General features: G+C 43.5%; 1 protein-coding gene across 3 annotated transcripts in view; it reads left to right on the top strand.

The window, feature by feature from the left end:
* Window positions 1-24,579, top strand: part of Setd3 (SET domain containing 3, actin N3(tau)-histidine methyltransferase) — a 76,521-nt gene extending 51,942 nt beyond the window's left edge. For all 3 annotated transcript variants that reach the window (XM_046426279.2, XM_046426277.2, XM_046426278.2), the window contains 7 exons: window positions 12,142-12,200; window positions 12,978-13,092; window positions 17,227-17,301; window positions 18,577-18,743; window positions 19,608-19,693; window positions 22,380-22,540; window positions 23,210-24,579. In XM_046426279.2, the coding sequence (XP_046282235.1) occupies window positions 12,142-12,200; window positions 12,978-13,092; window positions 17,227-17,301; window positions 18,577-18,743; window positions 19,608-19,693; window positions 22,380-22,540; window positions 23,210-23,665 (1,119 nt within the window). In that variant the 3' untranslated portion in view covers window positions 23,666-24,579. The remainder of the gene's footprint in view (window positions 1-12,141; window positions 12,201-12,977; window positions 13,093-17,226; window positions 17,302-18,576; window positions 18,744-19,607; window positions 19,694-22,379; window positions 22,541-23,209) is intronic.
* Window positions 24,580-25,415: the final 836 nt, after the last annotated feature.

Here is a 25,415-nt window from a genome sequence, read left to right as displayed (position 1 = left end):
ACTTTGTTTTTTGGAAACTAGAAGGTGAGTGGAAAGAATAATGGTCATTTTGCTGAGCAGAAAATCTTAATTGACAAAGCTAATGATCTAGAAAACCTATGTTAGAAAATGTCACTTTATTACATGCGTCTGGAAGTGCAGATGGGAAAACAGATTTTTTTCTTTTTGCAGTAGATTCATTAAGTGTTTAGGAAGAGATTCTCTCCTGTACCATCTTCCACAGCCTGAGTAATTTGAGGCTGCATCTCAACTGCCCGTCGTCTGTGCTGGATTGCTTTGTACTGAGACTGAGGCCCATCCCTGGGTTGAGGCGGCACCTGCTCCACACCTGTTCACGGGTAGACAGTCCCTGTACCACTGACCTGCTCCACGTGAGCATGGCCAAGACTGAAGTCTAGCAACAGCAGGGGCTTGCTGCCTGCCTGTGTTTGCTAAGAATATTACTGAGCACAGATGTTCTAGGGGGCCCACTTTGCACTGAAGTTGGCTGGACATGGGCGGGGTGGGCCCGGTACTCCATGTTCCAGGCTTTGCTGGGACTGAGAGCAGCTCCTTTCTTCCCCTTGCAGGACTTTCTTGTCCTTGCATGCACCAGCCCTCTTGGCTGTCCTGCCCCAGAGAGTTAAATCCCAAGGTGTGCGGCTGCTTGCGGCTGTTGTCTTGAAGACAGTCTGCTAACCTTTCCTTTTGCAGAGTGTAGGACTCGTTAGTTCCACAAACCTGGTGGAGTGTTATTTCTTGTGGTAATGTAGCAATTAACCATCCACATGGAAATTATTTCCAGTCCTGTCTCTTTTTGTCTGTTGCCATTTAATTGGAAAGAAGTAGAGAGTGTTTCAAATAAAGTTGGTCTTGCCGTGATTGCGATCAGTGTCCCTGTGCCTTCCTGCTGGCCTGTCCCTCCTGCCTCTGTGGGTTCCTCAGCATCCCGTCTCCACCCCCCGCTCCCTGGCTGTAAGCATTGGGAAGAGTGGCCAGGTGCTGTGACCACAAGCTCCATGGTGACTCCAACCTCCACTTACTCCTGTTCCACTGAGACCATGTGACGAGAACCCTGTCTCCAGTTGGCCCGTTGTGCTTTCCCCTCTGAGGAAGAGCCCCCCTGACAGCTGAGGCAGCCCTCAACAGCACTGCTGCATGCACTGTCCCTTCACTTCCCTTCATTGTCATTCTTCTGTCCTGGCTTTGTCCCCTTGGCCTACAGTCAGAGCCTGTGTCTTTGAGATACTTTCCTATCTGCTGCCTTTAGTCACAGCATTCATCTTCTAGCCCCTGCAGCTGAGCTCTGCCCGCTGCCCTTCCTGCTGCCCTGCAGACAAAGCACCCGGGGGTCTCTAGGAGCTCACCACTGTCCAGCGTCGTCCTCCTTCAAACGCACATCCTTCCTTCCCCACAGACTCTCTCTTCCCTGGCTTCTCTGGCACTGCCATGCTCTCCCCTGAACACAGTTGTTCCCAGAGTTTCTAGGCTCTGGGTTAGGAGCCAGCCGACCTGCTTTTCAAAACCCAGTTCCAAAATCCTTTCTCATCTGATGATAGTCAAACATCATCTTCATCAAAAGATGGCTTGAGTCAATACATTGATTCTGGCTTTCTGTTCCAAGTGAACAGATTAACAATTATCTGTTTTATTATCTGCACTGATTAAACTATTCCTTCATGGAAAACTTGTTTCCAGAGATTGACTGTTCCAGTGAAGTGGTACTACTCTTAGAATTTCACCATTGTTTTTTCAGAGGAAATACTCTGAAAAAACAATGGTGAAATCTATTCCATAGCTATCGATCAGTAAAGCCTTTAATCAAGAAACGAAAGCAAAGTATAATTTTTATGGGAAAGGAAGTGATCAGATTCGTCTTTTTCCACTTGTACTAGCACTCCTCCATCTGTCCCCTGTGCTGTCCTCACAGGATAGAAACCAAGTCAGGCTCCACAGGACCCCTGCACCATGTGGCCTTGCTCCTTTCTTTTTCTGGACTTTACACCCTGTTTGGTTTAAAGGCAGAGTTGACCAGTATTTTATAGGAGAATTTTTCTTTATGACTTCATTTCCTAAGAAATTTCAATGCTAATAGGGAAATATCCAGCAAGTCCTAATGACATCTTAATATCTGCTTTTAAAAATGTTCTCCTTTTTTTGTAGAGTGATGTTCATGATAGTTCTGAAGCCTATTTTGGACCTTTACTGAAGTGAGAGGGGGAGCTTTTTTTTTTTTTTTTTTTAAATCAAATCATGTTAGCTTTTCATCATTAAAGGAACACCTGAGATAATTCACTTACAGGGAGAAAAGGTTTATTCTGTTCCCAGTTTTGGAGGTCCCAGGACAAGGTCAGGGGCCCCATGCTTCAGGCCTCTAAAGGGTTTTCTAACAAAGCAGCATCATGGTGGAGGTATGTGGCAGAGCAACTGCTCATCTCATGGTCAGAAAAGAAAAACAAAGAGGAAGGGCAAGGGCCCAGAGTCCCATAAGTGACCTAAGGGCCTCCCACAAGGCCCCTCATCCTAAAGTTCCCCCAAGGACTGAGTCTGTAGCACATGGTCTGTGGAGAACTTTCCTTGAAACACAGCACAACTGGAGACAGATTTCAAAAAATTTTGCTTACTCAACAACACACAGCCCTCTCAGCCACTCTCTCCAATGACATGGACATTTTAAATTACATTCGGGTTTTCAGATGAGCATCTTCACTCAAAACATTCTGTTTTGACTCTTAGTAAATCATAACCTGATAATTCAGTTCATGGCCGTTTTAATGGGAACATTTTAGAAGTAATGCTAAAATTTTCGTGTTATTTATCAAATCTCAGGGTACAGTGTTTGGAAGGTCCCTTAATAAAGGAGATTATCCAGACTCTCTCATGAATGACTTGATGTTCCAGAAGTAACTTTGTGACATCTTGTCTAGAGATACACATCTCTCTGTCCAAGTGAGAACATTTGTCATTTAGCTCTCCCCACATGATCTTGAGAATAGTGTTGGGATCTTCTCCTTGGTACTTTTTTTCCCCTGACTTTATTTTATTTATTTACATGTGGTGCTGAGGATCGAACCCAGGGCCTTGCATGCGCAAGGCGAGCGCTCTGCTGCTGAGCCATAACCCCAGCCCCTCCTTTTACTTTTTGAACACTCTTTAGGCATAGGAAATAGAGACAGAGAGGGAATGTGGCTGAGCAGAAACTGGGCTCCTCAGGTTGCTGAGTGTCCTGTCCGACAGTACGACTTGCACAGGCCTCTGTGTGTGGGTGCCTGGTGGAACTGCACACCGAGCCTCTGGCAGAAGAGGCTTGAACTGTGTGCATTCTCCTGCAGACCCATGTGACTGGCCTCCGGGCCTGGTGCAGTAGGGGCCTTGCCCTAGCTTTTGTTTTCGGTGGGGTTTACCTGAGTGCATACATGGCAGCTGTGACAAGGTGAAACGTGTGGTACATGGATTCACGTGGTCTTGAGATGGTGAAGTCTCAGGCTCTTTCCCTTGTGGCAGGCCTCCTGGGTCATCAGGATCAATTTCTTACATTGGGATATGGCCCATCCTTTCCAGAACCCTAACAATCTGATGCCTGCAGGTTCTCAGATTCTGTGGTGTACCAAATTTCTCATGGGCTACTTGTAGATTTCTTCAATTTCCTTTAGGCCTGTGACCTGAACATCTAAGAGATCAGAGTTCATTTTCCTTTTTAAAAGTGTAACCAAGGAAATGAGCATACGTAGGTGTGTTGCATTCATGTATATGTATAGGTGTATGTGCTTGTGTTTGGTACATATGTGCTTTCTGGACTGGAAGGGTTTTTATTCATTGCTGGGAGTGGAACCTGGAGTCCCATTCATGCTGAGCACACTCTACCACTGAGCTACGCTCCCAGCCCCAGGATTCCATATGCACAGTGAAGGGTCTTGGGTGAGGTGATGTCTGCATTACCATCCAGGTCTGAGACTTCATGATTGAAGATACGTTTTATAACTAAATATGGCATCCTTTCTGTTGGTTTGGAAAATAATAAGATTCACAGTCTCAATTTTCTTATTGCCTGAAACTAGACTTCATACCTTTTATAACAGGGCTTGTGGTGCGTTTTAGATGAGAGCAGTATTTACCAAGACCTTCCAGAATCTCACCAAACAAAAATGTATTTACCGTGTCAGAAGTTAAAAGAGTTACTTATGAAAGTAGGGCAACTATGCAGCCTTTGCCTTAAAGTAAACTTGAGAAAACAGCTCTCTGGGTTGTTTTTCTAGTCCCCTGGGTTATTACCTGGTTAACCTTGGGCATACCATTAGCCTCTCTGCCGCTCAATTTCCTGTCAGTAGAACGGGGCTAGTGACAGTGCCTCTTTCAGAGCAGCTTTGATGATTCAATCCTACACACATGAAGTTCTCCAGAGCACCTGGCCCTGAGCTATGAGCAAGCCGTGATTGTCAGTGTCCCTGTCTCCTGGAGACATGGAAGGCTTCCCATGCACAGCCGTGGCCATTCCTTCTCCAGCACAGGTTGGAGTGCAGGCTCTGATGTCAGCCACCCTGTAATGAAGGGGGCTTCCTGGTGGCGTCGGGGCACTCCTCACTGATGGTGGCCATGCTGGTCATGCCAGATTCTGTCATTTAGACAGAGTGCAGGGTATTTATCCCTCACCGAAACCTAAAGTAACCGTGGGAAGAGTAGGATGCCGTGTGACGAAAGGGAAGCAAATCCTCCTAGCCTGCTTTTCTGACAGCAGATGTGTTCCTGTAAAACAGTACCTGCTTACCACTCTGTTTTTCTGGTTGCTTTACTGAGAAGGTTGAGAAGTTGCACTTGTATGTCCCTTTTGAATGAGCATCTGTCCCTCCGTGGAACTGACTTTTTGTAGACCAGAGAATGAGGCTTGATCATGGCTTCAGGTCTCTGGTCAATCAGCAGGTTGAGCTCTCTGGAGCAAGAGGGTGTCCAAAGGTGAAAAAATGAAGGATTTGAGACCCTAAAGGAAGTAGCTTGTCTGACGGCCTTTTCACAAGGGGACCAGTGACGCACTGAGATGGCCTAGCAGGTTCCTGGGCTAGTTTTTCCAAGCACACACTGCATGTTTGGGTGTGAGTTGGGTAGGGAGGGAAATTTGTGACCATGTGGCATAGAGGACTGAGGGAGTTAGTCTGTTTTGCTCTTCATGTTTAAAGATAGGTTTGAAAAAACAACAGAGGTTCTCTGACCCCTAGGTGGCAGGAACACTTTCTGTTCACAAGAGATGGGCATGATGGAGTATGGAAGAGAAAGATAGAGATTGCTGGGTTTCTGGAAGTCCATGGGAAGTGCTTTGTGGCAGGGCGCCCATGTAGGGTCTCAGCAGGGACGAGGCTACCTCTCCCCACCCTGGAGCCTTGTTTGAGATGCTGTCACCTCCTTTGTTCGCACTGTCATTCAGGCCATTACAGACAGGCCAGTGGGTGGTCTCCCAAGTCCAGGGTCACAGCTCTCCTCTAGCGTCCAGGAAGGGGCAGGAGTCTTTCCTCATTATTTGGAGAGAGAGGGTGTCTTTGAATGAGGCACTGGGCAGGGTGCTGGTGACTCACTGGTGGCCAGGGTCCCTGCCTTACTGAGCTTACCTGGGGGGCAGGGTGTCATCAAATGCCCGTGGCACACATCACAGGTGGGGACTCGGAGCAGTGGCACTCAGGAGGTTGAAGAAACCAACCCTAGGGGGATTGAGCTGTGCGTCTCACACCATCTTTTCTTTCTCTTTTTACTTCCCTGCTCTGACTGTGCCGCTGGACAGTGACCCCGCCCCAGGGTGTTAATGATGGCTCCTCCTGTGCCAGGCAGAGGCGTTAGTGATACAGTGTTGTGGATGGATGATTTTCTTCTGTTAACCTCTCTTCAACTTTTTTTTCTAAGCCAGTTAGTATTTGTTGAGTGAATAATTGATTGACAAAAATGACTGAATTTGGTTCATAGTTGATTGTCCTTCAGGGGATACAAATGGTAACTAATAAGAAAAGTTACAGAACAGAATCACTTTTTTTTTTTTGCAACCTTTCATCAAATTACCATTCAATTTAAACTGCCTATAGATTATATAGATTCAGTCACCTTAAAAGTAATTTTATGAATTTATTGAACAATGTTATTTCTCCACTAATGTCATTTTTTAAAAAAAAATTATTATAAGGTAATACACATTTGTTATAGAAAAATTTTATAAGGGAAAAGCAGAAAGTCTTAACGAAATGTGTATCGATGCAGTTAAATTTTTATTTGATCATATTGAGTGAATTCAAAGAACTGTATGATGAAAAATTCCCCAAAGAGTTGGATGTAATCTATGTTTAAAAATAAAAGTCTTAAAAATTGATTTTTTCCCTCAAGGGCAGAATATATGAACCGTGCTTTGATTCTGATTTATGGTCATCAAAACTAAATTTTAGATTCAATAGATATTTTATAGTTTGTCTGTTAAACTGTGCTATATCCACTTAGAAAATAAAATACAAGCAGAAGGGTTAATTGACCCCAAAATTTACTGTCTTGCATGATGCTTTCCGTTGGCCTTCATCTGGGGAGAGAGGAGAAACCTTGAAACATTTGATGTGAACTCCTCTCCTGCTTGCCGTCTTTTCAGGGCTCAGTTTGCTGCCTGTTGTTTCCTCCTCATTTCTCCTTCCTTCTGCTTCCTTCAGGAAAGCCTCTTCTGCTCCCTCTGTCCCTTTCCCTCTGCCATGGGCTGGCTGTGGCTTTTCTTCTTTCTCCTGGGTTTGCAATGTCAGAGCTTTCGCTGGGGCCTATAGTGGGCTCAGGGAGGGCGCCACAAGCCATCCTGCCAGGAAGTTCTTGGATGGCACTGAAAGACCTGGAGGGCTCTTGGCCTCATGAGAAGGGGTCACAGTTCTGAATGCATGTGGCTGCATCCATCGCAGAGGGTCATGCGAGGTTCTGCACCGATTTCATCCGTGTAGAAAGAAGCAAAATGGGGCCACCACTGGCTAGGTGTGTCTGTCCATTGCTGTGTAACCTGACTCCCTTTTAATGTATGCTTAAGAAGTAAAGCAAAATGCATCCAGATGTATTTTAGTCAAAAGAATTCAGTTGCGTGGTGTTATGGCTTTTCATCAGAACAAGCTAGGTACAACTTCTAAAATACATTTGGTCCTTCCTGTAGCTGTTGGACAGAGCAGAGTCACTGAATTACCATGCATATTTTGGAAATGAATAACTGATGATGCACAATAGCAGGATATAAATCCTTTAAAACACAGTATTTAGGAGCCATTTTTATGAACCAGGCCACTTTTCTTTGGTACATTTGAATGCCTCATTGGGGGTGACTCTTCTTGTATTCGATTTGATTTTCTTACAGAAATCAGTCTGGGAAGAGAAGACCCGATTTTGAGAGATGTCTTTGGTTTCTGGGCCCTTCACATTTTCTAATCCTTTCTCCTCAGAGCATTTTGAATCTTTCTCTAGGTCAAATTTGTTGCCTTTGAGCATTGTTTTAGGAATGCGTCTCCCTGTGTTCAGGGAAGTGCTTGTCTTTATTTTTTAAATGCTTTTTGCTAAATGTCGAAAACAAAACCATCCTTGACTCAAAAGTATTTTGTTCCTGTGCAGAGCTGTTACTGTTTGAAAGCTGCTTCCCATGCTAGATGTTTCTGAATTAGGAATTCACCTAATAACGAATTCTGCTTATTTTGGTTCTCTACAAAGGTTTGTTGTATGAGCTTAAAATAAGACTGCAGCTGATTTGTGTAACACATATTAAGTGTTTATTTAGTGTGAGTGCACGTCTGTATCTCTCGTCTCTGATCAACCTGAAAAATTTGCATGCTGCGCAGCAGCCATTTTCTTTTATACTTTATTAAATATCTGTCAATTATAAATATCAAGGTTTTACATTAATGTCAAGATAGTACATCAAAAATTCATGGAATATGTGACTTTTTCCAAGGGTATTTAATACTTAATGCATTTGTGTCATTTTTCTTTCCAGAGATATTGACAGGTTTTATTAAGTGTTTGTTAGGGAGATTTCATTTTTATCAAGGGACTATAAAGAGAAGCTGCATGCTAAATCAATTTTTTAAAGCCAGAATATCGTTCATTTTTTTCATCTTCAAACACTTATAATCCATAGGTTTTATTTAAATTTCTTCTTGGTTTATTTTTGTTTTATGTGAGTGATAGTTCAAGACAGAACTTTAATAAGGATCAAATATGCTGACTGTAGTGGTTTTTAATTTCCTTAAGCATCTCTACCAGACCCATGCAATATGGTAAATTCTTCAAAATGTCATACTTACATATTTAGCAATATTGCTCCTTTTTATTGAAGCCAAACAAACAATTTTAGATATTAATCTTCCCAAACCCAGTGATTATTTTGTCCTAGGCCCAATATCACTGTCTCACCAGGAAGGCCTCCTTGTGATGGAAAAGGGAGCAGGAAGAATGCTTTACCCACTGCCTGGTTTCACCTGAATATTCCAGAATCCTCTTTTTTAATAAAGCAAGCTCTTTAGTGCTTCAGGTCTGAATATGAGCTGTGGCAGTTGTTCATTTCCCCAACTTCAAATATTTATTATGCTCAAGAAGGTAAAAACATCAATCACTTTAAAAATACACCAGAAATCCAAGGCTGGTTTCTCCATGGTATTGGGGGGAGCAGGATAGTTGGTGGCTTGGCAGACTGGCCCTCTCATGCTTTTGTTGGGCTGTGTGCCTGAGAGGCCCGTGCACTGTCATCTTTCTGACAGTGGCCAGACAGGCTATCTGGGGACATTCCTCATGTATGTCTGTCTTGGAAGCTAGTCACAGCTAAAATCAGTTGGCCACAAAGAATATGTTTTCTGTTTTAATTTCACATTTTTATTTTTAGAGTGCAGATTAGGAATGTCTTGTGTTGGAAGAGGCTGTGATGTGGCCTGAAGTCACACGGGAGCTGCTCCTGCAGCAGGACATCAGTCATCCTCTCCAGGGCCCAAGAGCATTTCAGGAGCTTTTCAGTGACTTCAGATTAACCTAATTTCTGGAAGAGACTTTTGAACCTTAACTTGCAAACAGAGAAAAGGCTTGTTTTTTTTTTTTAATCATTCTTTCCAGAGCCTCAATGAAATTTGTTTGAAATAGATATTTATCTTATCCTTGTTCATTTTTTTTTCAGAATAGGCAAGACATTTATTTTTCAACCTAAAATATCTTTCATAGACAGATCATTTGCGATATTGGAGTGTTTCAACATTCTCGTAAAATTATTATCTAATAAATTTTATACATAGGATAGAGATTTTGTTGTAGCTATTGCTGCTGTTACTGAGGACTAAGCTCAGGGGCTCTCAATCACTGAGCTACATCCCCAGCTCTTTTTTCTCAATGTTGAGACAGGGTCTCCCTATGTTGCCTAGACTGGCCTGCAATTTGCAATCCTGCCTCAGCCTCTCAAGTTGCTGGGATTACAGGTGTGTGCCACCAAGCCCAACTTGGATAGAATTTTTTTAGAAACCAAGTCTGACCAAAGTGAAGTTGAAATCGTGGCTATTTTTTTTAACCCAACTTTGGTTTACATAAATTACTGTTGAAGGCCTACTCCTAGGCAATGACTTAGGCCTTGGCTCATAGAGCCCTCTCCCCTGTGCTGCCAGTAGATGGCGCTGGTGTCATGTGGTGAGAGCCCTGCTGAAATGGAAGCTACTTGCTTTCTCATCGTGTCACATTTTGCTTCAGTGTAACTGTTAAGTGCGTGTGGTGTGTCGGTGGCAGAATAGCTTTTATACCAGAATTGCATGCAGCAGGCACACCCTGTTTTTTAAAGAAGAACAACTATTTCTAACAGATTCTGCAAATATTATATAACCAAACAGCCAAAATAATCCTCAGAAATCAATCTGAAAAATACATTTCTTTCTTGATTTTTTTAAAAAAATGGTTCAATCAGGACTATGAGCATGAACTTGTGAATTGGGTAAGAAATGTATCTAAAGAGTAGGAGAGGAAACATTTTGGAGGGTTAATCTTCCATTTGTTGGATCCCCAAGGAGGGCACCCAAGGTTGAGTGGTTTTGTAGGGTCCAAAGCTGTTAAAGATATGCCAGTGTTGGGAGAGTCTTCCTTGTGTCTCTGAGATCCTGCATTCCAGTTCTGAAAATTGTCACCATGTTTTCTATTTAGTAAATCAAACTTTTGGGGGAGGTGTTAAATTTTTAGTACTTACGGGATTTAGCATTGAAATTTACTGTTTCAAGATACCATGAAGTTCCATAGTTTAAGTGAATTTAAATATTTAATAATACCAAACCAACATTTTTCTCACCTTCCAGACTGAAAAGAGGCAGGTGTGCAAAGTTTCAGTAGTTCAGATAATGTGAAATTTCATTTTAATATAAGGGAAAGGAAATTTTAGCAATAGAATCCCTTTCTTTACAGTTTTAGAGTTCCCCTGTGGTATTTCTTGTGATCAGATTGGGTTTAGATTGGGCTGGGCACGTAGCTCAGTGGTAGAGCTCTTCTTCCCTAGAGACACAGGCCCTGGGTTCAGTCTCTAGTACTGCTAAACAAATAAATAAATAAAAAGATAGATAGATAGATAGATGGGGGGGGGGTTTATCTGCTAACTTGAACTTTTGAATGGAAACCTAAACACTGCCATGGTTAAGTTTAATTATTAAATGGAAAACATGAGGCTTAGAGCACAGTCTTGCGCTTCACTTGTTACAAAGGAAAGGAGCAAGAAGCATCAGTCCTCCGGGCTCTCAAATCTTCACTATAGCTGATGGTGTTATTGATTTCTCCTCCCAGAGACAGGATTCCTGATCTTCCTGAACTGACTAGGACATGCTTCTGTGCGATGTGTTATTTTGTATGTTGACTTAAAATGTATCTCCTTTAATTTCCCTTTATTATTACAAATATGCATTTTAAAGATTAGATGAATGAGTTTTACACTATGACTCTTCTTCCAAAGGGTTAAAGCCAGGCTAGGAAGAGGGGAGAAGCAGGCACCTGGGAGCTAACACCCAATTGGCAGTCTTTTGTAATATATAATTTGCCTAAAATTGCGCACTGAGCACAAGCTTTTGTTTTCTAATTGATTTACGGTTTGAGCCACTTTTACCTCATCCCCTACTGTCCTGCGTACGGTGCCAGCGAGTACATTACAGTGAGAGATGATAAATTACAGTGCACTCGGAGTGCCAATGCGTCAAGAGCAAAAACTACTCGTCGCTTGGAGCTCCCGCATTGACAGTGCTGCAGACGCGGCTCCCAGAGCTTCCTCTGCGTCTCAGAAATAACCGTTTGTTCATTTGATCACTCGCTGCAATCTGTCTATCAGACTGCAATTGAAACTGAAGATTATGATTATACTCTTACAGCTTTTAATTTCTTAATTGAGACAAAGTTTTTAAGTGCTTGAAAGGTCTAAGTTGGGGCAGGGGGCGTTGTGAAGAGAGAATACAAAATGTAGAAAATTTTCTCCTCTTAGTGTGAAGTTTGGGATATTTTTACCGAATGTTCTTTTGTCCAGGAAAAAAAAAAGGAGTATATTTTAAAATATGCCAATTTCTGTTTTATCATTATTTTATTTGTTTGTAAAATTTATTTTCTAATCTTATAAAACTGTGTTTTCTTGACTTTCTGTACTTGATTGGTGTTTGCCACAGATATGATTCATTTGCACATACATTGATCCCCATCAAATTATTTAAGTCAGAGAAAAGTGAAAGAACTTTCAGTTCATTGTAGTGCCTTTAATTGTTCCTTTTCCTGATAAAAGAAGAGGTTTGAAATCTGTTCCTAAGGCCCATACAGAAGTCATGGCCTGAGATCTAAGGAAAGGTTAAGGACAGCCACCTAACTTTACAGGCTCCCTGTGTCTGTTCAGGAGCACTGGCCTTTCTGAAGTCAGTCCACCTTAAATTGTATTTCGTACAGTGTCTCTGAGTTCTAGGACCAAAATATGAAGGAGCAGATTTATGGCGTCTGCTGGGCACAACAAATTAAGTTGACAGTGATGTATGAGAGCGTGATAGCATGATGATCCCTCAGTAGCGCGGCTGGACGCCTCCTGCTTCATTTGGCTCTTGTTAGGATCTGTTAGGCAGCTAAATAATGAAATTCTGCTGACTGATTTCTGTTTTCCCTTTTTCTCTTTCACCTCTGCTTTCTAAAACTTCTCATTCCCAGACCCATCCTCATGCCAGCAAACTGCCCTTGAAGGATTCTTTCACTTACGAGGACTACAGGTTGGTGAGGGTTGGGGAAGATGTGGGGTCCTAGAAGAGAGGGCAGTGCTTCACTAAGTGACCCGCTGTGACCATTTAAAGCATCCAAGAGAGATGGTCTCAGAAGTTACAGTGAGCAGCTTGGATGAGTATTGGCATTTTAATAGCCATCTAGAAATTGCCATTAACCTATAGTGGTAGGGGATTGGTTGAGGTAGCAGAATGATACTTGAAATTAATGTTAGTGTTGGGCAGTGCTAAAGGATGCTTTTTTCCCTTTTAAATAGATTGTGTTAGCATAAAGTGGAGACTGCTTTTTGAACTGGAATAGTTGACTCACTGGGACAATGTAATAAAAAAAAAAAAATTGCATTCCACAGTCCGTACAGTCCTCACAGGGTTTCTGATCAGAGTCCTGCCGTTTACTTTTCACAAGGCTGAAAATAGGCGCAGAGTCAGCGGTTGGGTGAAAGAGTAGAAGCTGGCGGTTGTTGCTTGTCAGGACCCCTTAGAAGGGCCGAGACCAGTGCTCCCAGCCCTCACTCCTGGCTCTTTCCTCCGGTAGCATCCTTCAGAGCCACTTACTCTGTCCCCTCTGACTCTCCTTTCCCTGCCACTCCCCTGGCTTTCCCTCAGCCCTGGTCTTAGTTTTAAGTGAGGATGAAGAAGGCCATCTAAGGTACTAAGGAAAGGCTTTGGAAATTTGTGAGAGGTCAGGCGACCCTGCATTTCTGGTTATTTCTTAGTGAGTTGGCTTCTGATGTCCCAACCTAATTCACTTTTTTCTTATCATTACAGGTGGGCAGTCTCTTCTGTTATGACACGACAAAACCAAATTCCCACGGAGGATGGTTCCCGGGTGACCCTGGCCCTGATTCCTCTATGGGACATGTGCAATCACACCAGTGGCCTGGTAACAATCTCCCCCCTGGGGTCTGGTGCGGGAGGCTGAGCCCAGCTCCAGCAGATATTCCACCTGCTGTCCTGTGTCCCCTTTGCACCTCCCTCCAGCAGCTGCCCTCCCCTCCCGCCTGGCTGAGCCTGGCTGAGCGGAAGCTGGCTTTCTCTCACCTGTTAATGTCACACTGGAAATGGGAGCTGGAGTCTCCTGCCTCTTGCATAAACCTCAGCCGGGTGCATTTATCCGCCAAGCCTCATTTCAGCCTACGCATCATTTTCTTATCTTTCTTACCACAGTCTAAACCAAAGTTTCTTTCTCCTTTTTCCTTTACAAATACTGACTTATTGAAGATCTTTATTCTTTCTTGTTTTCCTTTTGTGATCCTTTTCTCTTTCTTTGCTGACTCTGTTTCCAGTGAGTTCTCTGCTTCTCCCCACCCCAGCCCTTGGCTTTCTCGACCCTCCTGCTTTGCCCATCAGCCTGTGCCAAACAAACTGCCCTGGTGTGGGGAGGGTCATGCCCTGGGCCCTGGAGTGCAGGAGTCTTTGGCATCATCCATGCACTTGCACTCGATGGAGGAACAAAGGAATAGGGAGATTTAATTATTATTGATAATTCAGCTGGGAAAGGGGGTGCTCAGCTCTCTTGGGTTCTAAGTGACAGCTTGGGTTAAAGTTCTATGTTCTAAGAAGGATTTTGTGGTAATACCAGGTAGAAACATAAATTCCCAATAATTTTGAATTTTTAGATATATTATTCTGTTGGGTTTGGTTTTTGATCTCAGCATCCAAGTTCTTTGTTATTATTAACAATATTATAAATAGATTAAAGAAATGCTATAAATAATTATTTCACATCTAACTCTACAAAATGGCCAGAACACATGTACCATGTGCCAGACACTTGAGAAATCCTTGTGCTAATTTGAGAAGGTCTGGCAACAGGTACTCTCTCTTGAACCTTAAAAGTATTTAACTGTAGCAAGAAAGAGTAGTTCCACTTTTATAATTACATTTCTGCCTTAGTTTTGATATACTTAATTTAATTAGCAATACTAAGAAATAGTAGCATGCTTTACGTTTTCATTAATGAATGTAACTTTACATTTCTTTGTTCTTTTTTTTCCTTAAGGGATGTTTTTAACTGATTAAAAGCTTGAAATTCTAAAAATTTTCCAATAGCTTTTACTATCTGACCCTAGTATTTTTCTTCTCCTGTTTTTGGCCTAGATCCTTGATTCTCAGACTCCATTGATCATTAGAATATATATTTTATATCTAAAATGAAAGAGAATGCCTATTTTATTATAAGTCAAAAAGAAAGAAAGCACACGGCAGCATCTAGTGAGATGAGAATCTCTCACCCTCCACGGCCTCAGTCCCTGTCCACGGGTTGCCCCCACCCGGCGTGCGCACCGTCACTGTGTGTGGTGCCTTCCACACTCAGACTATCAGCTTAATTTTCTTTCTTTTTTTTTCTTTTTCTTTTTTAGAATTTTAATATATCAGACACCAGCTTTTATTGCTTCCATGTAAATGCCGTGAAAGCTATTCACTTTTTTGAATTTATCTCAAATTTAAATAATGAGCTTATCCTGATGACGCTTGCCATATTTTCCCTTACACGGTTCCTTTGGTCTGTGGCCTGCCACAGCCCTGGGCAGCACATCTCTGGCCTTTTGAAGGGTCACTCAAGAAGCTGGTGTGTGTCTGGAAAGTAGTGCCTTTCCCACACACCTCTCTCTGCACCTTTGCTGTACCGAGACCCGTGGCCATCGTGAGGTTTGGTGGGAGACACAGTGCGTAGCTAACACCGTGACATGGCATGCCATTGCATTCACAGTTCATCTCTTTTTAAAAAGAAGCACTTGGCCGGCTTCTTCAGGCAGGAGGGTTTCTTTTTTGTGTGCGTCTGTGCTGACGCTTTCTGGTTGTAGGTCCAACCTGGCCCGTGATGAAGGGATAGGTAGATTGAACACAGCGTCACCTTCTGCTTCCCACAGTGGCCCTGAACCTGTCATCAGCACAGGCATTAATTCCAGAGCAGCAGGTGTGGCAGCAAGAAAATGCCGAAGAGAGTGGGAGGCCAGGACCACCCGGGCCAGGGACTCCGGCAAGTGGGAGTGGATTCTCCAGCCACCTGGAGAAGCAGGTTTAGGAAAGGCATCTAGCACAGTAGTGAGCCACAAGAGAGAACAGATCTGTACATTTCACATGCTTGAATCAGAATTGATGGGAGCAGCAGGTGTTCTTTCTTGGGGTTGTTTGATTTGTACAAGTAGGACACCTCTAGGAGGTTTGAGAGCTGGTAACTTAGTTCCAGTGTGCAAGGTGTGTGTGACCCTGCCAGCCAGTGTGGAAGCATGGCAGAAGACCCGAGCAGAAGGAATGAGGCTCTTTTTCAAGGTCTTTCTGTTTGTGTTTTGAAAAATTTAAAACTTTTAGATTTGAGTCTTAAAGGCCCACATTGTTACAGTAGTGGACAAGGCCCCTGCACCTGTCACCACTATACCACAGCTACCACCCACCTCTGGCTCTCAGCTGTCCTGTAGATGCCAGCACGCACCCACCTCAGGGCCTTTGCACTTGCTGCCTGAGACACTTGTTCCTCAGATGTCTCTGAGACTTACTCACAGGAACCTCCAGCAGTGCTGCCCTTGCACACCCTTGGCAAACCTGCACACCTCCTATCTGTCAGTCTTCCCTTCATGTCCTTCCCACCATTGTCTAGATGTTGTATTTCTATCTATTGTATTTCTACGGGGTTGTTTCACATTCTCCCCTGTTAGAATGGAAGGTTCATGAAGGCCAGGTGATTTTTTTTTTTTTTTTTTTTTTTTGTCTTATTCAGTTCTCAGTGTCTTGGTATATTCCAACACCTGGTATTTTTTGAGTGAATTCATGAGTGGAGAATAAATGAATGTAAAACATATACACCCATGCTTGGAAAAAAGACCGGAAAGAATAATCCAAAATGTTAATGTGATCATGATCTTTTTCTTCCTTCTGTTTTGCTTTTGTATTTTCCAAATTTTATTTGATGAGCTTGTATTTCCCTATTCCTTTCTCCTACAATAATGAAAGTAATATGATACATACTTAGAGATGATTTGAAAAATACAGAAGAGAGGAAAAGTAAAATGTCTGTAGTCCCCACTCTGTTTTGGTCCTGGGGGACCTGGGCATCATGCCCTTTCTCTGTGTCACAGTATAAAAGGTAACTTAAGCTGCAGTTCAGCTTTGGGCCTGGTTCCTGAGGTTATTGTGCAGTTTAAAGCCACCTACAGCTGAGAGCACAAGTCACACAGCCAGCCACTGCCCGCTCCCTGATATGCTCTGCCACCTGCCTTTTTGTGCCACCTTCTCCAAAATTAACCAGCCAACTCTGACCTACTGCATCCCTACCCCTCTATTGGGCACTTGAGGCTCCCCTGGGCCTGTGCTTATATAATTTATTTTCCACCTGTGTCTGTCCCACTAGACTGTCCCTATGGATGGGGATTGAGGCTTTTTTTTTTTTTTTTTCTGTTTTCCGAGGGCCTAGCTCAGGGCCTGGCATGGAATGGGCACTTAGTACATTTTTACAGCAGGGAGTCAGCTGCATGGGTGAAGAGGAGGTGGACGAACCCCAGGGCTGTAGACTTTTGCATACCTGAAAGTTTTAAAGTTTTAATTTCTCTAATATGTACAGGATTTAGAGGCAGCTCTTCTGGTCCCCTAATGACCCAACGTTAGACAAAGGTGATACTGCCAGTCGGCAAGGGTCCTGCAGAGACCCTGCTTCCCTCAGAGCACCAGTGCACAGGCACAGGCTTTGTGTAGAGTGTGCCCACGTCACCTGCTGGCTTGCTGCTCTCGGGGATGCTCCACAGCGATAGTTTTGTGCTCAGGGATTGTGTTTGGTTCAGACTGTCAAGTGGTGATAGCTGTAGGGTCTCTTCCAGGAGTACTTCCTTCATCTCAGGAATCACTGGTGTAAGTAGAATTGACTGAAATGCTCAAGTGGCCCTGAGCTCAGTTAGGAAGCCTTCAGATGCACCCTTTAAGTGCCTCTGGAGACCTTTTATCCTTTACCGAACAAGAATTTCATGGTGCGAAGAATAGGTGCAAGGGCCTCACTGTTGTTCTGTCCCTTCTCCCTGGCTAGATCACCACTGGTTACAACCTGGAGGATGACCGCTGTGAGTGTGTGGCTCTGCAGGACTTCCGGGCTGGGGAGCAGGTAGGTTCCCCACAGTGTCTCAGATGTGGCCAGCCAGTGGGCACTGGGGAAATGTTAGGTTGGCCATTTAAAAAGGTACTGAACTCAGAAAGAAAACTTGGGAACAAGCATATTGGAATAAGCATGATTATTCTATAGTAAACGTAAACATATTATGCTTTGGGTCCATGAAGAAAAAAAAGATTTAAATGCGGGCTGGGGATGTGGCTCAAGTGGTAGCACGCTCTCCTGGCATGCGTGCGGCCTGGGTTCGATCCTCAGCACCACATACAAACAAAGATGTTGTGTCCACCAAAAACTAAAAAATAAATATTAAAAAAAAATTTTCTCTCTCTCTCCCCATCTTTAAAAAAAAAAAAAATATCTAAATGCAGTTATTTGCCCAATTGACCTAATATTTGGAACACTTTTAACTGAAAATAAACTTTGTCTTATGACACTAAAACTAATTATTTCATAAATTACATTGCTTTTATTTCTTCCTCTCTTGATTCTTCATAAGAGGCAATAGTTAACAAGCGGTATTTAAGTGGCAAAAACATAAGGGAATCAAGACCGAAACATCTGTCATCTTGTGCTTCACTTTAATCTGTGATTTTTTTTTTTTTAATCTAATGATTTGGGTGGGGGCAGGGGTAAGCTTTTCAGTAAGTTTGGAAATACACATCTATGAATTTTATCTTCGCCCTCCCAATTTCACAACCATGCACATAACACATGACGAGAACTGAAGTAGGCCACTGACATCCCAGTTGAGACAAAATGAAGAACATAGTCTAACCAAGTGCTGATCTGCTCTTTCTTCAGAAAAGTGCATGAGCCCCTGCTAGATACAGAACTGCACTGGGTGTAGAGATGGATTTCTGGCAGGCGTTGCTCTAAACTCATGTTCCAGAAGGGACTCTCCTGTATGGAAAGGAGAGGAAGACATGGTGCATTCTAGAATGTAGTCCTAAGGGAATGGTCAGGCTGTGCCTTGGAGGGAGACGGGGGTCATAGAAGGGACCCAGGGATCCAGGGTTCTCTGTGCTAGTCAGGACCTCACTCCCTGTGGTGGTGGATGTGGGTGCTTGGCCCCACCAATGGCAGGCGATTTGGGAAGCTTTGCTCGTGCTGCACTTGCAGCACCAAACAGGTGGAGGGTTACTTTAGAGCTGTTCTGTCTCCTTAATGTAAAGCAGCAGTAAATGTAGGAGAGCTAGCCCTGTGCTCTGTGGTAAGAAGGCTTGCTAAGTTTGTTTTATGTCCCTTTATTTTCTCTTTATTGCATCTCAGATTTACATTTTTTATGGCACTCGGTCAAATGCAGAGTTTGTGATCCACAGTGGTTTTTTCTTTGACAATAATTCACACGACAGAGTGAAAATCAAGCTTGGAGTGAGTAAAAGTGACCGGCTGTACGCCATGAAGGCGGAGGTGCTGGCGCGTGCCGGCATCCCAACGTACGTACAAAGTAGTCGTGGGCCCCTTCCTGTGGCACTTGCAGTATTTCCAGTTCCATGGTGTTTAATTGGTGTGTTAATAAAACTTCTTTCCAGTAGTTTGTCTTAATCCCTTTATCCCTGTTACACAGCGCATTTGGGCCGTGGAGATGCACAGTGATTGACCATGGTTCTAGGTAGACATAATGGTGTCGCTGGGAAAGCTCTCAGTTCCAGGGTATGAGGCCTGCAATCCTCATTAAGTTAAATAAGCACTTTGGTATCATTAATGTCTTTCACCTTGAAAAGGTTAATGACCTGGATCAATTTGTTTCATTTAATTCTTTGCCACCATTAGTTTCTGTAATGAAGTCATGATCCTCAGTGATTTCAAGAATTCCTGGTTAAATTCCTTAAGATTTTCTTGCATTTGAGGAGTGAAATGATAAAGAAGACAAGAATTATGATTTATTAGCCCTCCAGGGAATGGAGGAACCATTCTTAATGAAAATGGATTATCCAGACCTTTTCTTATTGAACTTGTCAATATTTGATTAATGATTAAAGTGTGAACTCAACATAAATTATTATTAACATTTTTAAGAACCGTGGGTGTGTTTAATGCTCTTAACATGAGCACACGGCCTGACTTAAAGGCCAGTAGCCATTGGGCAGCTGCAGAGGTGGCTAGTGCCAGGTATCACCTGTCCCTGACTGTCAACTCGGCACCCTGCCTCCTACAGGGCCTGAAAATTGCCCTTTGGTAGTTGCAGTGAGCAGCCAGAGCAGTGCACCCCACTTGCCCTTTTGAGGATGGCTGGGTGCTGCCGGCCAAGGCCCTCAGAGCAGGTCAGGGTGGCTGACTCGGCTTCTCGCTCTTGTCAGTTCCAGTGTCTTTGCGCTGCACTTTACGGAGCCGCCCATCTCTGCACAGCTTCTGGCTTTTCTCCGAGTGTTCTGCATGACCGAAGGTAAATCATTTTGTGAAAAAAAAAGATATATATATGTATGTATGTATGTATATATTAAGATTTCATGAAAATGTAAAATGTAAGTATTCAGTTTGAAGATAAAATGGCTTAAAACTAAAAAACGCTTTTGGGAAGTGGGAAGACTGCAGTATTGGAGAAAGAAGGAACTGACTTGTTTTATTCCAGAAATCTTCAATGCCTGGCATCTTAGAGTGAATGACAATACAAACATTCTGCAAAGAACACAGAATATCCTCAGCCACAGCCTCTTATGTCAGTTCCAGAAAGAGTTAAAAATATCTGTTAAGCATCCACCTTTATGTTTGCTTAAGACAGTCACTTATGTTTTTTTTTTTTTTTTTTTTATTCTGAGTTCTGATCTCATGCGGTCAAATCTAAATTCATCCTAGAATGTACTTCTTTATCCTAGAATGATTTCCCCCCAATTCCCTTGTCCTGATGTTTCACTTTTGATCATGTTTGTGTGTGTGTTGCTGTTGTTATAAACTGCCTTAAATTCTGTGCAGAACAGATTGGGTAGGTGTAAGTGAATGATTGGCTGAGCAGACACAAGTGTTCTGGAAAGAGCTGCTGGGGTACCAGGGACAGTGCAGTCCTGGTCAGAGTGGCCTGTCATGGCCGAGAGACAGATGTACCCTGCTATCTTCTGCCAGGGTCTCAGATCTGCGCCCAGAGAGAAGCTCTGCACAGACTAGGCTTTGATAGTGGGCTGAAGGTAGAAGAAACTTGGTCCCAAAATACAGGGAAGCTATGTAGACACCAACTACAGAACCAGACAAAATGCTCCTCAAGAGCAGCCACGTTGCTGCAGATTCACTGTCATTCAAGTGGGAGCTCTTGGTGCCTCTTGTACTTGGTTCAATCTTCTAGTTCAGGGAAGGTGATTAAGGGACCCTTGTGGGCTTTTCTTGCATACACATGAGGATACAGAGTTGAATGTCACAGTTAATATTCTTGGGAATGTATAATTAAGGGAGGTAAGGGTGATAGTAATTCCTATAATTTGTGGCATGCTCACTGTGTGCTGGGCACGGTGCTCAGTGTGGTACAAACGTTACTTTCAGTCTGTCAGCCTATGGGATAAGTATTCCCATTTCACTGATGTAGAAACTCCAACTCAGAAGACAGAAGCTTGGCCAAGATCACCGAGCAGGCAAGAGATGATCCTGACTTAGCTCCCAACCTCAGGCTGCCCAGCAGGCAGAATGAGGCTCAGGAACCATTGAGGAGGGGGCTGACATAAGCCTGGGGAATCCCGTCAAGGAGTCATTTGTTAGAAGAAAGCTTGGACGGGAGCCTGCTACAGAGCCACCCAGGCAGGCCACCCTACATCGTAGTCTTAATTCCTTCTGGGTTTTTCCCTCCCATAGTGTGAAGGGAGTCAATCTTGCTGCTGGGTGGAAGGGGACAGAAAGCTCTACCCTGATCCCCTGGCTCTCCCTCATCCCTGGAAGAAGAGACAACTGGGGTGGGGGTGTTGAGGAGGGAGCACAGTAGTAACTTGGTACAAGGAGCTTCTGAAAAGAGATTCTGCCACCAAGAAAGCACATTTTTTAAGAAGTCTCCATTGCTTTATGCAAAGAATCGAAACTGAAGAATCAAGAGTCTAAAAATCCTAAATTTTATCACATTCTTTTGCTAACAAATACAATTCGATAAATCTCTTTTGAACATTAGGTAACATCTATTTTCTTTTTTAAAAAGCTATTTGAATCATTTTAGGTTCGCTGCCTCTCTTTGGTTTCCTTTAGTCATGGGAAGACAATTTGTCATGCCAAGACAATTGATGTATTCTTTGAATTATTCCAACTAATACTAATAAAAGTTTGGTTTGCTGGCAGCAGCAGTTCCTCAATTTGAATTGTAAATAGTGACAGCTGTAGGGCATTTTGCTCTGAAAGAGATACTGTCTCACAGTTACATAAGAAGCTGGTGTATTTCTTGAGCATGAATAGCACGGGCACGTTTGGTCTTTTGGAGATAATGTGCCAGGAGATAAATGCTCAGAGCAGTTGCTGGATTCTTCCCTCTTCTTAAATATATTGAGATGTTCACTTGTGTTTATTTATACTTCTTATTTTAAATTCCTGACAAGTGAGAGATATAGGCCCATTTTTCATTAACTAAGATTTTTATAGTCCATTTTCTGGTTTGTTCTGACCGTGGCTTGTTATGAGAAGAATGACTACCAATCAGCTGTAAATCCAGAGGGATCCCTGGGTTGCTGTGGCTGTTGCTTGTGTTCCCTGTTTACGTTATTCAACTAAGTGTCTTTTTGACCCAGTTGGAGGGATGGAGCCCCTGGTTAGGAGAAAGGTATCATCAAAGCATGGGGTGTGTGGCCACAGGCTGTCTGTCCTTGAACAGCTTCTTAGGCAGCCATCTAAAGTCTCAGTGCCCCTTGTAAGAACAGTGGTCCCTGGAGTGCTTCGACACTGCTGGATCTGGACTCCCAGCAAAGGGGCCTCCCTGGTTTCCTCATCTGAAACTTGGCTCTAGCTCTACTTTGGAAAATCTGGCCTGGTCAGTTAATCTGGGGGAGCTTTTAACCACCTTCCTGGAAGATGACACTGTTGGAAAGTACGCTTTCTAAGGCAGGTTGCTTGCCAAAGTGAGAGGTAGCGCCACTGTCCCACTAACAGATTGCTGTTTGTACTTCTTGTAGAGGAACTGAAAGAACATTTGCTCGGAGATAATGCTATCGATAGAATCTTCACCTTGGGGAACTCGGAGTTTCCTGTTAGCTGGGACAATGAGGTCAAACTTTGGACATTTCTGGAAGACAGAGCCTCACTTCTTTTAAAAACGTATAAAACAACAATTGAGGTAATTAGATTGATAAATGGCAATTTGATTTTGTCGTGTGTTTAGAGATGTTTAATAATCTGTATCTTCCTAAATGTAAATTTCTCAAATTCTTTAGCAATTAATTATGTATTGGATATTTTTCATTCAATATTAATATTTTTCTATTAATGCACTTACCAAAAATTTATATTGAGGCATTGTTGACTAGAAAATAAAATTATTTAGTACTTTTTTTTTTAAAAGTTCCTTCCTTCCTTTCTTTTCTTTCTTTCTTGGTACCGGGGATTGAACCCAGAGGTGATTTACCGCTGAGTCACATCCCCAGCCCTTTTTTATTTATTTAGAGACAGGTTCTCACTGCGTTGTAGGGCCTCGCTAAATTGTTGAGGCTGGCTTTGAACTCCCGATTCTTCTGCCTCGGCCTCCCAAGCCACTTGTGCCACTGTGTGCCTGCCTGGCCTACTTTTTTAGTTTCAACAGTTTAGGGTCTAACTCACTACAGTAAGGGTCACAAGCCTGAGGTGTAGTTTTGATGGAAGTGTCCAGAAATGCAAGCATTGCACAGTGAAGTTCTAGAACCTTCCAGCACCCTAGTAAGTCCCCTCCTTCCCCTTCAGTGTCCTGCCTATCACTGCAGCTTTGCTGATTTAGATGACTTGTCATTAACTCTGCTCTTTTTTTTTCCAGGAAGATAAAGCCGTACTGAAAACCCATGACTTTTCTGTTCGTGCAACAATGGCCATCAAATTACGCTTAGGTGAAAAGGAGATTTTGGAAAAAGCAGTGAAGAGCGCGGGTGTCAACCGAGAATACTACCGGAAACGCATGGAGGAGAGGGCACCGCTTCCCAGATATGAGGAGAGTAACCTTGGGCTGTTGGAGGGCAGTGTTGGGGACTCAAGTCTCCCACTGGTCTTGAGAAACCTCGAGGAGGAAGCCGGGGTGCAGGAGGCCTTAAGCCTCAAGGAGGCTGTCAGCAAAGCGAAGGCTGCAGAAAACGGGCTCGTCAATGGTGAAAACTCTATCCCCAATGGGACCAGGTCCGAAAACGAAAATCTAAATCCAGAAGGAAGTAAAAGAGCAAATGAAGAAGCCAAAGAATCTTCTTCAGGTAGCACCGAGGAAGCAAGAGAGCAGCTCTGAGGCACAGCACTGTGGCCGGCAAGCCCAGTTCAGCGGAAGCGTGTGGACAGTCCATGTACATCGCCATGTTCCCTGTTAACATTTTTCTTTCTGCAGAGAGGAAAATATGTTTTTGCTGCTTTATATAAAAATGATTTTTTAAGTTATTTTAAAGATCTAGCTTCCCCTTTGATTAAGATTGCCATCTTGCTTCTAGGCAAAACAAATAAGTTAGCAGCAGCAAGGGAGGAGGCGCCTTTGGAAGATTCTGCAGGCCCGTGACGGGCACTTGTGTTTTCTTCCTGGGGAAGAACTCGGCTCCTTGCTCAGCTGTGCTTTTGTGGGCCTGTCAGCCTGACGGCCGGAATTAAAGCTTGCTCTGCCTCCTGCCAACAAGCGTCGATGGGACTCTGGGTGTTCAGCGGGAAGGTGGGGACACAGCGCAGCAGAAAGCAAGAGTGAGGGTAGGAAACTAAATTTAGAGTCTGGGCAAAATCTTTTTTTTTTTTTTCTTCTTAAAAAATAATAACCCAGTACCAAAAGCAAAGGTAAGGTGGCAACCTTATTTTTAATAGTTTTAAATGTTGATGATAATCCTAATTATATAAATATATATACACACACATATATATCTAGTGATTTCTAAAGATTTGTTTACTTTTTGTGTTTTGTTTCACTGTAATGAGAACTTGTCCCTTCTCCTTGAATCCAAGTAGGACACACATCCTCCTCCTAATTTTAAACGTTGGCTCTGATCTCAAAGTGGTGCGCTTGATTCCCAGTGTTGGTGACAGAGTCTGCAATCACAGGGCCCGCAGCCTTGTGTGCTGTGTTCAAGGTGAGGCGGCTCCCTGGCTTATCTGGTTTCACAAGCTAGAGATTTTCAAAGCTACCCTTTTGAGTAAAATCCCTTATTAAAAGGACAACATGGTTAATATTTTTGTCTAATCCTTTTCTTTGGAGTGGGGCAGGCCATTTGGGTAGAGCTTTCCTGCAGACCACCTTCTTATTCCCCAAGCATTTCTGGAAAGTTGACCTTGTGCTGTGAGTGCTGTCCTAGGTGTCGCAAGGGACGAGAGCCGTGGGGCCCCGAGGCCAGCAGTCAACTCGTTGCATGGGCTCCAGATAGGCAGGCAGCAGAACCACATGGAAAGCAACACTCGGGTTTTAGGGGAAGCAGGGCTGGGGTAGCGCCCTGCATGGTCTGAGTGGAGCTGTCCCCAGGAAGCCTCCAGAGTTCAGGCCAATGATCGCCGACTCCTGAACCACCAAGGTTCCTGTTGTTTCTGATGTCCTAACTATCAAGGACATTGTTTAGTTTGAAAGATGCTGGGTAAATTATTCACTCATCAGTTTAATAATCGCTGCTGCAGTAGGTAATCCTATAGACCCTTCCGCATACCTCCTTGGAGAGATTCAGCTCTGCAGACAAACTGCTGGCTTCTCTCCTGAGGGTCTAGATGAGCAACTCTAACACACAGCCCGTCTCTGGGAAAGCTAGGCTCACCTGCTGCATTGGATAGTACTGCAGCTTCATCTCTGCTTGGGGTCAGGGACATCCACTGGTGTCGGAGCCTGCAATTTCCCCATGTGTCTGTGTTTGCAGTTTGAACTTACTGTGGTCTGTGATGGCCGGCTCTCAATCAGCCCGATACCTGGGATACTTCTCCAAGATGTTAGGTTGTATGTGAAGCTTGCACGCTGATCTCCAAAAGGCAAAGGCACTGTGGTCCTTGAGGGGTTTTCTTAGTCAGGTATTGAAGCCCCAGAG

This window comes from Marmota monax, unplaced genomic scaffold (genome assembly GCF_021218885.2).
Source record: "Marmota monax isolate L192 unplaced genomic scaffold, Marmota_monax_Labrador192_F-V1.1 WCK01_AAM20220418_F8-fsc00183, whole genome shotgun sequence".
Lineage (NCBI taxonomy): Eukaryota > Metazoa > Chordata > Mammalia > Rodentia > Sciuridae > Marmota > Marmota monax.
The sequence above is the reverse complement of the archived record's forward strand: the minus strand, read 5'-3'. Positions and strand labels throughout refer to the sequence as shown.